The following is a 13,714-nucleotide window of genomic DNA, read 5'->3' as shown; positions in this document are numbered from 1 at the left end:
AAAATAAACAATTTAGATTTTCAGTACAAATCGGCAATTTCATACTTGAACCCCTATTATTTAAATACACTAGTACATATTTAAGTTCGGGCTGAATAGCGGTAGTCGTAAAAAAGTTAGAAAGACAGGTATACAGATTTAATTGTGTAAGAAAAACATTTCAAATACTTTAGTTATTACACATGCAGACGTTACACTGTCACCATGTGTATTTTTCAAAATTTTACTATTACATAAATTTAATTTGAAACGCGCCATGTGAATAAAACATTTTATTAGTACCAGCACCTGTCGTCTTTAATCTTTGAGTTGGAGTTTATGTAGGTGACATCGTTTTTAATACAAGACGCATTAATAATAATAAAACCGCGAATTAAATATCTGCTGCTGCATTCCAAATATAAATATTTACTCAATCAAAGTATATGAGACAGCTGATTTTTATTCGCGATTTGTGAGAAGAAATCGCCACCTAAAAAAATGTCAGCCTATTGAACTATACAACAAATGGTTTTTGTTGCTGAAAATTCTACTATAGAATTAAAACCGTTTTTGACTGTTTTTATTTTATAATACGAAAAAGAGTCACCTGAAGTCCAGTATGGAGCATGTTAGCAATAGTTTCGACATCGAGAGTGTTATCCTGAGCGGAAATCTTCTTGATAGCCGAGGACACAATGCAGATGTCTCCGCGCAACTCGCGGACGAGCGCAGTGATCTTTTGAGCATTGCTCAAAACCTCCACACTTTGCGTGTATGGATTGTACCGTACACCGAAGGGACGCTGAATGCTCTCCGCAAATGCTCTATAAAAACACAGTAAATGTATTCACTATTTGAACCATTTTTTTGTTTCCACCCATTTATTTGGGTAGACAGGTTCTACCACATAGCCTCTTCATATAGTATTGTTTCCTTGTTGTATTGGAAAAGGCGCCTAGCGCCTGAAAAGTTTTTTTAATAAAGAGGAATGCTTTAGTTTTAATTCTTTTTTCATTATACTTGCCAACGAAGAGGATGTATGTCTACAAAGAAATTTTAAAAGACTTGCATAGCGTCGGCTAAATTTGAAAACCGCGTAACTCCGTTTTTGGACGAAATACCTTTTTTACTCTTCTAGTGCTATATCGGGCTTGAAGCATAACAAATTATATTATATAAAGTCCTTGTAGACCCGTGGCAGACCTTTTTTAGTTATAAAGTAAAAGTATAATCAGAGACGGTCGTATAATTATTTCTAGTAAGTAATTCTGTTTTTGTGCCCATTCAGTACCCAATCAATGGCGGTTACGAGGTATACGAATTTAGGCGACGGCAGGTAAATTTCTTTATATAGGTTTCGAATTCTTACTTTTAAAATAAAAGCTCCTATGCTTGCTACAGTCAAATTTCGGAACTTATTATACTTTAAGTTAGGATTTTTGCTCTGCCAAATACCTCTTGTATTAAGCCATACCTCATTTTTTCTTTAGCTTCCTCGAAGGAGTCTGTATAATAGTAAGCGTTTTGGTAGGAAGTGATTATGCATTCCTCATTGACGGTGACGTCAGGATCGAAACGTTTTATCTTTTCCGAAGTAGTAAGAGCGTGTTGTAGTTCAGCTACGGAAGATAACAAACCAGCTCCATACACTCGAAACGTGCCGTCTTGCAGACGGCATAAGCCAAACTCGACCGTGAAGAAGTACAGCTGAAAACAGGCTCAAATTTAGGATGTATAAAAGTGGCTATCAATGCAAACAACTTCAACTTGGGCAGCCTCTAAAATAGTGGAATAAAGCAGATATTCATGTATTGCAGTGTGGAACACCTGGTTTCGTGTGTGTATATATATACTTCGCTATTCAGAATACAAGTTGTTGTTTCTTTTAATGATAGAACAGATTATCAGTCGAAATTCCATAAATGTCTTTTGTCAAAATAAGTAAAGTTTTAGGTAACAAGAATAATTTGATTTATTGAATTAAAAATATACAGTAAACAACATACCGTAGCTAATTTGTCGATATCTTCATCAGACGCGCCTAGAGATGCCAGGCCCAACTCCTGGGAAAACTGTGCGAAACTTGGATTTGCCAACAGTGGCATGTGCCCCAGCAGTTCGTGGCAGCAGTCACTGTCATAGTAAATAATAAAAAAATTTCAAAATTGGCGTGGTATTCAAATATAATCATTTGCAAATAATAATAACAATAATAGTGTTCCAGATGATCACACCAATAACCCAGTCTCAAAGTCCTTTTACTATGAATACCAGATCAACGGAATTCACTTAGGGGTTCTACCCAGGACAAACAGAACAGAACCAATTTAGCAAAGTTAATTTATGAAGTTAGTTAGTTAATAATTATCGGGAATCGACCCCGGGCCCTCCTAGTCCAGCGTTCACAGTGCAAATCATTGGGCCACTGAAGTTGTCATATATGGATAGTATCTTCCAATTTTGAATACTCCCATACTGAGTTAAGCTCAAATAAAATTCGAATTGGAACTAAAATCAAATTCGTACTTATACTAAGAATACTTACACTTAGAAGAAACTAAATGTTCCTAAATTCAGTTATGATGCATTACTGTGTAATGAAATTACGGTAATAGACGTTCCTAAGAGTTTTGCACGTCAACGTTTGTTTATAAACTCGTTAGCCCTAAAATTCTAAGTCGTATTACTGCTTGATTACTTCAGCGTAGTTCGAATTTTATTTGTAAATATCATATGTTTACATCACATCATACTGAGGATACATTTGGAATGGTTTCAATTACTACATTACGTACGGGCATCATATGTTTCCACACATGTCTAATTTTGTACCTATGACGTAACTACGTTCTTCTCATCACTCTTGCTCGTAAGTAGTAGTAGAACGTGCTGCAAAACTAAGTGGTATTTTTATAATACGGCACTAGGGCGGTAATGGGTTTTTTGTTTTATTTCTAATATCCCGCCGCGCCGCCAAACTCGCAGCGAGGGAGCCTCGAAGTTAGACCTCGTGTCAAATTTGCGACGCGACCCCAAATTGCATTGGACTTTTTGATTTGATTTATAAAAAAAAAACAAATTTAAATATAGTCCGCTTTATTTCATTTATCATTTTTAACCGACTTCAAAAAATGGAGTAGGTGCTCAATTTGACTGTATTTTTTGTATGTATATTAACTCATTTGTGATTGACATTTGTGAACCGATTTTGATGATTCTTTTTTGTTGGAAAGAGGTTACCTCAGTGGTATTCCCATTTAAATTTGGAGGAAATATTCCACCTCGGAGGACGACAAACTAGGGGATGAATCCGGTTTCGCACAATTTCTGATAACCGATTTCAATAAAACTTGGCAAATAGATGTAATTTCACGAACTTTTAGGGTCGATTTTTTTTTTTAAAAAGTTACAACTATTTTAAAGTACATACTTATAAATACCAAAAGCAAACTAATTTAAAAAAATTCTTTTCATAGCAACAAGTTTTAATGCTTATAATAATATTATTTTTAATTTCGATTTTTGTCTCAGATACTTAATTATTTTGAAATATAATATGAATAAACTATAATGTTTTAAATCTAATTATTCCTTTCTTTTAAACTTCCTCACAAGTGTGATTAAAAACATTCTATGTCACACGGGCGGAACAGTAATCACAAACGTCAGGGCCATTTAACCCTCGCCTTCAGCACGGGCTTTGAATGTCATTCTGTTCATAATTACCATTTCTTGTGACACGTGGTACAATATACTATATAGGGGGTCTCACGGCTATGCCACACGGCGGAAAGTACCTTGAATACCGCAGATACAAAATTTTAAAATTCAAAAATTTTTAAATAATCGCCTGTCTGAACCGCAAATAGAACCCGTCAAGTGTGAAAAAAAACACCAATAATTTTACTCTACTTATCGAAAGCCTGAATCATAAGCATTATTTTCTTCTAAGTAACATAACATCTTAAATAAAAGAAAGACTGAAATTTAACACTGTATAACAATTCGAACAATATATATTTCTTAGAGAAAGCGATTAAAACAAATATGGTGACCATACGTTAACGCATGCAGCACTAGTAATGATTTTTTATGTATAGGTGCTGTTGAAATATTTTATTATTATGAATTGAAGGAAAAATAACACTTACGGTTCTGGAGTGTAGAAAGGATCGGAGGCATGTCGAATATATTGTGTGCAATGGAACACTCTGAATGCCAAACCAGACAAGAAGTCCCTGGGTGACAGATACCCAGCCACTGGACGTAGTTGGAAGCCAGTTTTGCGCTTCAGAAAAGCGCTTACGTCCTCCAACTGGAAGATATCATAAAAATCTTTATTTCGTGACAATACAGATGCAAAGGAAGAAATAAGTTTGAGTCGTGGCAAGATGAACATCGAATGTACCGAGCCAATCAGATACCTACATAAATAATGTCCCCATATATCCGTCGTCTTTTGTGTGATGTTTGAAGTTTTTGCTTCTACCTAGCATCTAACACTTTACAATAGGGTAAGGTATGGATTGGTCAAAAGTAAGTACCTACAAAAGCTTTGAAGTGGGGATTGTTAGTAGTGATGCAACAGACCTCTGCTATCGTAACTGTGGAAGTTCCGCACGGTTTATCATAATTGTTTCCAGTTCCTATTCCCGCAACTTTTGTAACGGAACTTTAATCGGAAGTTTACAACGTTCGCAACCGATCAGCGCGCGAGCGGATTGTTCGGCGATGGGAAGCGTTTTTAGCCATTTTGTGTCATCACAAAAATGAACCCTATCGTTGAGATCTTTACGGCCTTTACACGTCCGCTTCCGCATCCGCTTCCGTTAAGGTTTACTTTTGACATATGATCGCGTTTCTGATTCCGTTGTGATACTTCAGTTGCATTATTCATTATAAGTCTTATTTGTTGAAATACTTGCTCTCCAACCCTGCATTAGGAGGGCATGGTAGGCTCCGGCTTTAACTTTCTCCTAAGAGGACACCTGTCTCCAGCAGTTGGATCTAATACTTCAGAAACTTTGCTGGCGTGGCCACAATAGCTCACTAAAATTATGTTGATATTCAATTATTTTTGCTCCACTAGTTTGTTATAATTATTATTACAAAGAACTAATGCTTAATTGGCATAGCGTCTGACACGGTTTGCTAGAAGACGTAGGTTCGAATCCGGCCGGATCAAAGGAATTTTTTCTAAGTGTTCAATCTTTGTATTAATAATTATAACAAACTAGTGTAGTAATTTCACATAAAATAATTGAATATAAATTCAATACAAATTTAATTAGATCAATAATATACGAAACAAACAAACATCGGTTAAATTCTCTAAATCCGTTTAAGGCTTAGCCTTACCGAAAAGAAAGAAAAGGCTCGATCCACATAAAGTTATTTACAAATAGTAACAAAAAGGCTGTAATAATAATATTATAAAATATAAAAAGTACAATCCGTATAAAACACTCCCTACTAAACAGTCGGACACATACCCCAAAAGGGTATATACACGTATAGCAAATTATTTAAAAACAATAAATAAAACAATAAAGAGAATAAGCACTTCCTCTCGTTTTGAGAATTTTGATGGGAGTGATGACTATGACGAAACGAACCAAGGCGAGTAGTGGAAGGAAAAAGGAATTAGAGAACGTGTCAGAAACGAAAAACGGCCAGGAACTAGTAAACAGGGTAATAAAAAGGTGGGATAACGATGTGGGAAGTCAGCATCGTCACACGTTTTTAAACGAAATCCCTTTTTTACTTTTCAATCGCAATATCGGGCAATTGAAGCTTAAAATATTATTTCTAATCCATAGGTATGTGATTATACCTTTACTTTATAACTAAGATACCTTTATTTACAGTTATTTTAGTTATACCTTTATTTTAGTAAATCCCTTATTTTAGTTATAAAATAAACGTTTAATCACAAATTTTCATATAAAATTATTCTAGTGAGTAATTTTGTTTTTGTGGTTTATAAATTCAGTCGACGAACATATTTTCATGAAATGATATAAATAGGTAAATAACAATGCACATTTCTTTTAACAAAAGTTTAGGACATTCAGTGGGAAGTTCTACTTAAAATCAATAAATACTTTTAGAAACTTTTTTTTGGGATACCAAGTGGCGCGACGAACATGTGCGCCTGGTGGTAAGCGACATACCTGTCCTTAACAGTTGCAGTGGCAAACAGATATTTAAATCTGAAAGGTATGCGGGGCACTGCTACTGACTGTAATTTCATCAGCGCCTTTACCCTCCAAATCAAAATGCAGTGATGTGAGCATTGCTGCTTGGCGACAGAAATAGGTAAGGTGGCAGAACTTCGCTGAACGAACCCTTTCATAAGTTCATAAGGAGCTCTACTGCTACTAACTTGTATAAACACTTACATTAAAGACCACTTACTTTAAAAAACAGTCTATTATTGTTACATAAACTTCATCCCGTGAGTTTTATGAGTAATAAAAGTCTTTTGTATGCCAATAATAACATTATATTGATAACTGTGCAGTTAACGAAATATAAAGTAACGAAAATGAATACTGCTGTTTTTACAAAAAAATAATCACTGTAAATGCTCTTGATACATATTACAAGGTGAAGGTGATCCAAATGTGTACTTATATATCTTTACGATTTACGACGGCGATTTCATACGCACAAACATGTATCACCTAGTTATCCTACTTCCTAACCTACGCGACCAAATAACAAGTTGCAAAGGAAAAAAAATATATTCATGTATACAACAAAACAATTTTTTTTAATAAAGATTATTATTCGCTACATTTTTGTTCCTTATTCTGTATAATGTTAATGTTAATGTTATTTGTAAAAGTACATTTGATATGTCATATTGTATCCAATATAATAACATTATGAATAATTATGTAGATATAGTATAATATATAAGAAGTATTTATACCTAATAAATAAAGTAATGTTTTACGATAGTCTTGTAATTTTCATTTTCTACTTATAATAAAAAAACGTTATTATATATACCTGCGTACCTTACCTTTTATCTTGCAAACTTAGTAGTACCAATATTGCCATTATACAATCGGGAATCACCACATTTATCGCCACGGAATCGCATTAAGTCTACCAGGCCACGTCGGTACCCGAACCGGTAGCGTCAATGCCCGCGTCTACGCCCGGAACGGCGGCTTCGACGGGCGAAACATGGTCGCCTCAATCCGATTCCGTCAATAAGTGTGTTGATTCTCTATATAAGGATATGCCGAAATGTCCAATCACCCACAATTATATCTCCTATCTGGATAGAGATTTATTATAAATTACATAGTGTAAATGTAAAATATATATTACTGGTACAGGATACTTACTATATAAACTCTGAAAGCAAACAAATAAAGAAGACCTCTGCCCTTTTGTTATAATGTAATGTGTAGTGTAATGTAACTCATTTGCATTTCGGTAAGTTTCGGGATTTTGGCACATAAAGCTTTGTTGTCACTTTGTTTGCTTGTCAATAATATTGTACTGTAACCTAACCTAACTGGGTGACCAAATACTTTCACAGATTTCTCATAGATGGCGCTACGGCTAAAAAGTCGTTAAAAACCAAGATACAAAGATCCGACAATCAAGCACATGAAACAATTGTGAGATCCAGTGGTTCGTTCCGTGGCTTAGTTGGCATAGCATCTACCACGGTTTGCTAGTAGACGTCGGTGTGAATCCGGCAGGATCGAAGGAATTTTTTCTAAGTTTTCGATCTTTGTATTAATAATTATAAGAAATTAGTGGAGAAAATTCACAAAAAATAATTGAATATCAGTACAAATTTAATAATACTGTAACTAACTATGATATAAAAAATGTATTAGAAGGGATTCTAGATTTCGTTTCGTTGATCCCAGATATGTTAATAACTCAATGTGGATTAAACGTTTGTCATGATAAAGAGGACAGATATATGGATGCAACTATGTATTCTGTATTTAGTCGTTCAGGGTGCGAGGACATCCAACCTCAACTTCTACCCTCAGGTATTGGTACAAAATTTAGTAATTTAAACGCACCTGAGGCAAGTTGTCTTCACGATAGCCGCAGTATTTAACAAGTTGCGGCCAATTTTCGAGATATTCATCGCATGCGTGCACCTGGTATAGTTTATGAAGCTCCCGGAAAATTATGCCCCTGAAATATTCAATAAAATTTGTGTACTATTAGAGTTAGCGTTCTATTCTGAAAATGGATTTTATTTAATACAGAGATTACTGCTACATATCGTCACTTACAACACTAACGAATGTAATTAACATAGACGAAAACAAAATAATTACACCTACACATCTATATAACGGGAGTGCTCAGAGGAGCTTTATGAACTGGTGCCTCCGTCATATATCCAACCCACATGCCTGACATGCTGAGATTGTGCGGACAATAAGAAATGGGTTCCCCATGATATATTCTTCAAAACGAGTAAACACGGCTCTCAAATGATGTTAACGCCTGTGCTCCTTCTGTGATGTTGCAAATGTCTATGAGCGACCGTGAGCACCTCCTACCAAATGCCTCATCTGTTCGTTTCCTATTTTACATGAAAAAATACAAGACATGAAATAGTAAATCTAGCCACGTGACTTTTTCTGTTAATAATCAGTTATGTCTGTTCGTGCTCAAAAGGACATTATAATATAAGACTATAAAAGAAATAAATAATCGACACTACATCTATAATCGATGAACAACGGATGAAGAGTTGTATGAGCAATCTATACAACAGTGAGCTTATGATTGCTGTAATGCTGAAATACTAACAAGGAAAACTTGGTAGGAGCAAAATAACCAATAATCAGTAATATATGTAAACTAAAATTGTCGTCTATCATCAATTTAAGATGAAACACAATTGTAGGTTATTTTCCAGACTTATAACTTAAAATCACAAAGACTATTCACTTAATCCTCCGCAAATTAGACGGAATCAATTTTTTAACATACATTTTTGTTTCAACTTCGCTGGGCCAATAAATACTTTATATTCGCAACAGCTCATAATATTAAATTAATTATAAACATCTACTACAAACATATGACATGAAAAGCACAATAAAATTGATTTACGCTTCTTCAAAACTCACCAAGTTTTAATTTCAATATCGGTGTATTGAATCCTGGGAATCGGTTGGCCGCTAGCAATACAAAACATCAGGCGTGAGTAACATAGTGTATAACAGAGTTTTTTACTTTCCATTACATCTAGTAACTAGTAAGTCATTATATTTTTGCCCTTCCCATTATAGGGACCGGCAACACCCGTTACAGATCTTTTTGTTCTATCTTTATCTAACAATCTATTTATTAAAATTGTGTATTGAACTAATCTAGTGTTTGGCGCCTTATGTCATTTTTGTTATCCTGTTATTAAAAAAAGACTTTTTTTGTTGGAATTTCAAAATTAATTAGATTTTTGTAATGCGGTTGTCTTTCTAGCTTTTAAAAGACTAAGACTGTGAAATGAACTCGCGTACATTATGTCCAGAATCGCCCATTCGTTCTTAGCTGTTTAATAGTTAGTATCTCGCATTTCCATAGTAGTTTCAAGAAACACAATTTTTGTGTTTGGATGATAATTTGAGTGGCGTTAGATCTTCATAAATTTGCAGAATTTTGGTTGAAATATGTTATTGATTTGAAATATAATATTCCCTTTTTGTTTTTAAATAAAGAAATACCCGAAAATTTGCACGCTTACCTATGGGTAAGCCCAAATAACCTAGAAACAAACATCGTGTTACATAGTATTATCTAAGCATCTACGTGTTGATTCGGTTTTAATTCAAACACCAGAGGTGTCAATTTATATTGTGTCTATGTAAATATTACAATATTGCTAACAACAAACATTCTTCGATATGATCATGTGAATGGTTGCTATTTAACAAAAATAATATTCTTTGAAATTATGTATATGTATATGTATAAGCAAAAAGTTATTACGAAATTATTACTCTGCAAATTATGATGGATTTTAACTGTATTGAAAGAATTACACCATTCCTTGAACTGTGAATTAAAATAAACAGAAAAAGATCAAAGATCAAGTCGCGGATCAGAAAAGATTTCAAACTTTCACCATTTAAATTAAATGTTTAATTTAAAGTTGTTTTAGATAGACGAGCTTGTGGGCGGACATTGTTAAAGACTTTTTAATTTACTCTTTTTAAAGACGACACTTTGCTGTCACATTAACTTCATTTAAAAAGTCTTCGTATCTACGTTGCACCGGATGGATTCACGATATAGTTTCTTGTACCTGTTAGTAGCAAGTGTAGTTTGATTTAGCATGCAAGAGTATAATGTCTGTTTGGTTTTCTATCGTACACACAACTGAAAATCATTGGGAATGCACTTGTAAAGATTTCTGTACTTTGGTGTTTAAATTTTATAAAAATATTTACGTAGAATAAACGAAATTACATTAGAATAACTTACTACTTGTAATTATTAGCAATAGCTGCGAATTGCTCTCGACGCTTGCGATAGACAGGGTCTTTAAAACCGGGATGGTCAGCGTCGAGTTCGGAGCCATACATCAACACATTCTGGGCCCGGTCCAAATCTGATATCTTGCGGGGAAACCATGGCATCTCGCCGAAGTCTGCAATATATAAACCGCAATACGGCATTAATCGCGTACGGCATTATTATTAATAGCTTCTGCTCATGATTTCGTTCGCGTCCATGGTTTAGTGCTATTATGTAACACTTTGGTTACAAGCCCTTAAAGGTTTTATCATACATTATTATCAATCAATTCGGTTATCAAAATAGCGGATAATAGCCTTCGGCACAAACAAACCTGTCTTAAAAACTGTCATATGACAAAATCTTCTCAAGTATCATATTTCCAAGAACTAGCTATTAAAAGATAACAGGTGAAATATTAAGCTGTCGATGACTATATTAAGGAATGGAATTTATATATAACCGTTTTTTTATGTAACCAAACGACTGGACGAACTAGTCGTGCTGATGCTAAGAGACACGCCTGTCAATAGCAGTAGCAGTGCCATTCAGAACTTAGAATCACAAATATCATAGATAGAATCTATAAAAAAGAATATAGAAGGGCACTGTCACAGCGCCCGTCACCCTAAGGCATAAGTTAACGTTGAGTTGAAGTTGAGTTCCAATATTTGTAATTATTGTTAATTGTTAAAAAAATTTAAAGTTGGAAAGAAATTGACCGCGGTGTTCATACTTTGTGGCAGTTGAAAAAATACGATAGACAAGGTGTTTGTTCTTGACTGTACTACTAGAATAATAACCTTTCCGATGGAGATAACAATTATGGTTCGTAATAGGAGGAAGACACCACAAAATTGGTCATTAAATTATTTTGAATAGGTACATCAATGTGTAATACTTTCGACGATCTCCGTAGTTGAGTGACTTGCATACGGGTTTCGCCATCTCTGAGATCCCGGGTTCGATCCCCGGTCGGGTCAATAACGTTTCTATATTGTCTCGAGTCTGGGTGTTTTATGGTACCGACGTTACTTTCGGTTTCCATAACACAAGTACTTTAGCTACTACTTCTTTTGGGATCACAGCAACGTCGTTGATGTTCTCTAATATTTATATTTTTTTTTTATTACTAATTTATACTCCTACTTTTACGTAGTAAAAATAGTACGTACTTATTACAAAATTTGCTGCAATTGTTCTAACAATATTTTTGAGATAGCTATAGTACAGTGAAATATGAATTAAAACCGATGAGTGTTACAGGTGTTTTCTCATATTAGACAGGAACAAAAAAAATACTGAAATCCAAAGTTAATCCCGTTCTTATACTAACTACTTACTATAAAGCAAAAACATCTATACGTAGTAAACATTACCAAAACTTGCAGCAGCTGACAAAGGCGTTGGAGGTGGAAACTCGTCTCCCGACTGAGAAGGCACCACCTCAAAGTCTTGAACCTCGCGTTTTAGCATCCTTTTAAGTTGTTCCATCCTATGTGGGTCGCACTCCACGTCGACGAGGATATCAGACTGTTTTTTACAAAGCTAATTTTAATACCAATTGAATTTATTATAGAAAAGAACGCAATCAACATTATTCTTTTGCTGAATTGCTAAGTTAGAAAATTATTAGTAAACTTTAATGTTTCTTATTTGCACATACACTATTGTTCGCTCAAAAATTTCGTCTAAATAACTTACAGACGACATCTCTGTCACTGACTTCCTTGACTCAATATGGAGGACATTGATGCCTAAGTCTTGGAAGACTGACAACGCGCGGACCAGTCCCCCTACTTGGTTCTTCAAAGTGAACATCACGGAAATTCTTTCTCCCTCAGGGAAATTCTGTTGCCGAGCTGCCATGTTCTGAAGCTCTGCCAATTTCGGATGGTGAGGAGCTTCACTCTTCACTTGCCATTCCGAGCCATTCCTGTACAACCACAACCCCAGCAGACCTTTTCCAGATCCACTCATTGTAAACAGGAGCAAACAACGTGTGCTGTCTCTTTTGGAGTCTCTTTAAAGACTGGCACTTAGAATAAACCAAGTAATAATATTATTGAAATCGCGATGTAATGAACAATATGTGAATTATGAGTAATGGGAACTTTAGGATGTGAGTGAATTATTTATTGTGAACTTGTGGAGTTGCGTTGTTGCAGTCTGGATCGCACTGTACCGTACCGCGGCTTTCCTCGCCTTATAAAGAGAAGAGGCGCGGGAGACCCGCAGGAGGGTGGGTTTATTTGATTGGCTGAATCAAGTGTTCGCAGTTACTTGGAAAATGTTCTCGTTTGACATCACAAAGATACAATCACACTTTTTGCGATTTGTAGGTTTAATTTCACACATTTTATTGAACTCAGTTATTTAGTGATATTTCTTTTAGTTCTGAAACTGCAACACAAGAAAATATAACGAAGATTAATACGCGTAGTAATAATTTATCCGTTTACAATAAAAAAAATACACGTAGCCTGTGTTGCCAGATGGTTACATTTTTTTACATATTTCGTAACTTTTGATCTTGTAATATGTAAGTAACTTTTATTTTTAAGGTAATTTTCTTAATATATTAATAATGTTTGCTTAGTAATATAATATGTATGTAATATGGAAGATAGAGAACTAGCAAATACGCGCTGCCGTAAGTGTGTACCAACCACAGGGGGATCCTATCTACTCCGGTGGCTGTAGGTGTTAAGCTTTAGTCACTGTATTTATTACCATTGTTTAGCGAAAAGAGCATCCCCTATCATTCATTATCTAGGTGAAACCTTGCTATTTATTCACGCTATCTTTGGCATGTATAAAAATAGAATAACTGTGTGTGTAATGAAATATACAATTGTGATGTTTGTTTAAGATATTGTTGTAGTTATACTTAAAAACAAATTTGTTTCAAAGTATAACTTGAACGATATAAGAACGTGTTGTTGATCCTACAATTGGGTTCATTTCTTTGTTACATTATTTATTATTTTTAATAAAATTAGTTTTTATTTTTAAAAAAATGCTGACCTCAAAATTTTACTCACCCGCTTTCGCTATATATTCGTCGTCTCGGTCTCCTAAACCGTAACTGAAACGCATTTAGATATCCTCGTCAATACGAAGCGTATGAGCACAAACACGAAGTGTTGGTTTTCACTGTTGTGAAGTTCCTCTCATCTGACTGCCATTACCACCATCGGATCAGCTTTAGGTCACC

General features: G+C 34.8%; 1 protein-coding gene across 1 annotated transcript; it reads right to left on the bottom strand.

The window, feature by feature from the left end:
• Positions 1 to 562: 562 nt before the first annotated feature.
• LOC113240673 (tryptophan 5-hydroxylase 1) lies at positions 563 to 12,477 on the bottom strand. Its single transcript, XM_026478045.1, has 9 exons — positions 12,202 to 12,477; positions 11,877 to 12,030; positions 10,465 to 10,630; positions 9,111 to 9,161; positions 8,043 to 8,160; positions 4,134 to 4,297; positions 1,989 to 2,115; positions 1,457 to 1,689; positions 563 to 806 (listed from the first exon to the last, which is right to left on the bottom strand). The coding sequence occupies exons 1-9, from the start codon at positions 12,475 to 12,477 to the stop codon at positions 563 to 565; spliced, it is 1,533 nt and encodes a 510-aa protein (XP_026333830.1).
• Positions 12,478 to 13,714: the final 1,237 nt, after the last annotated feature.

This window comes from Hyposmocoma kahamanoa, unplaced genomic scaffold (assembly GCF_003589595.1).
Source record: "Hyposmocoma kahamanoa isolate Upper Pololo Valley unplaced genomic scaffold, ASM358959v1 100021, whole genome shotgun sequence".
Classification (NCBI taxonomy): domain Eukaryota; kingdom Metazoa; phylum Arthropoda; class Insecta; order Lepidoptera; family Cosmopterigidae; genus Hyposmocoma; species Hyposmocoma kahamanoa.
This window is presented reverse-complemented; position numbering and strand designations above follow the sequence as displayed.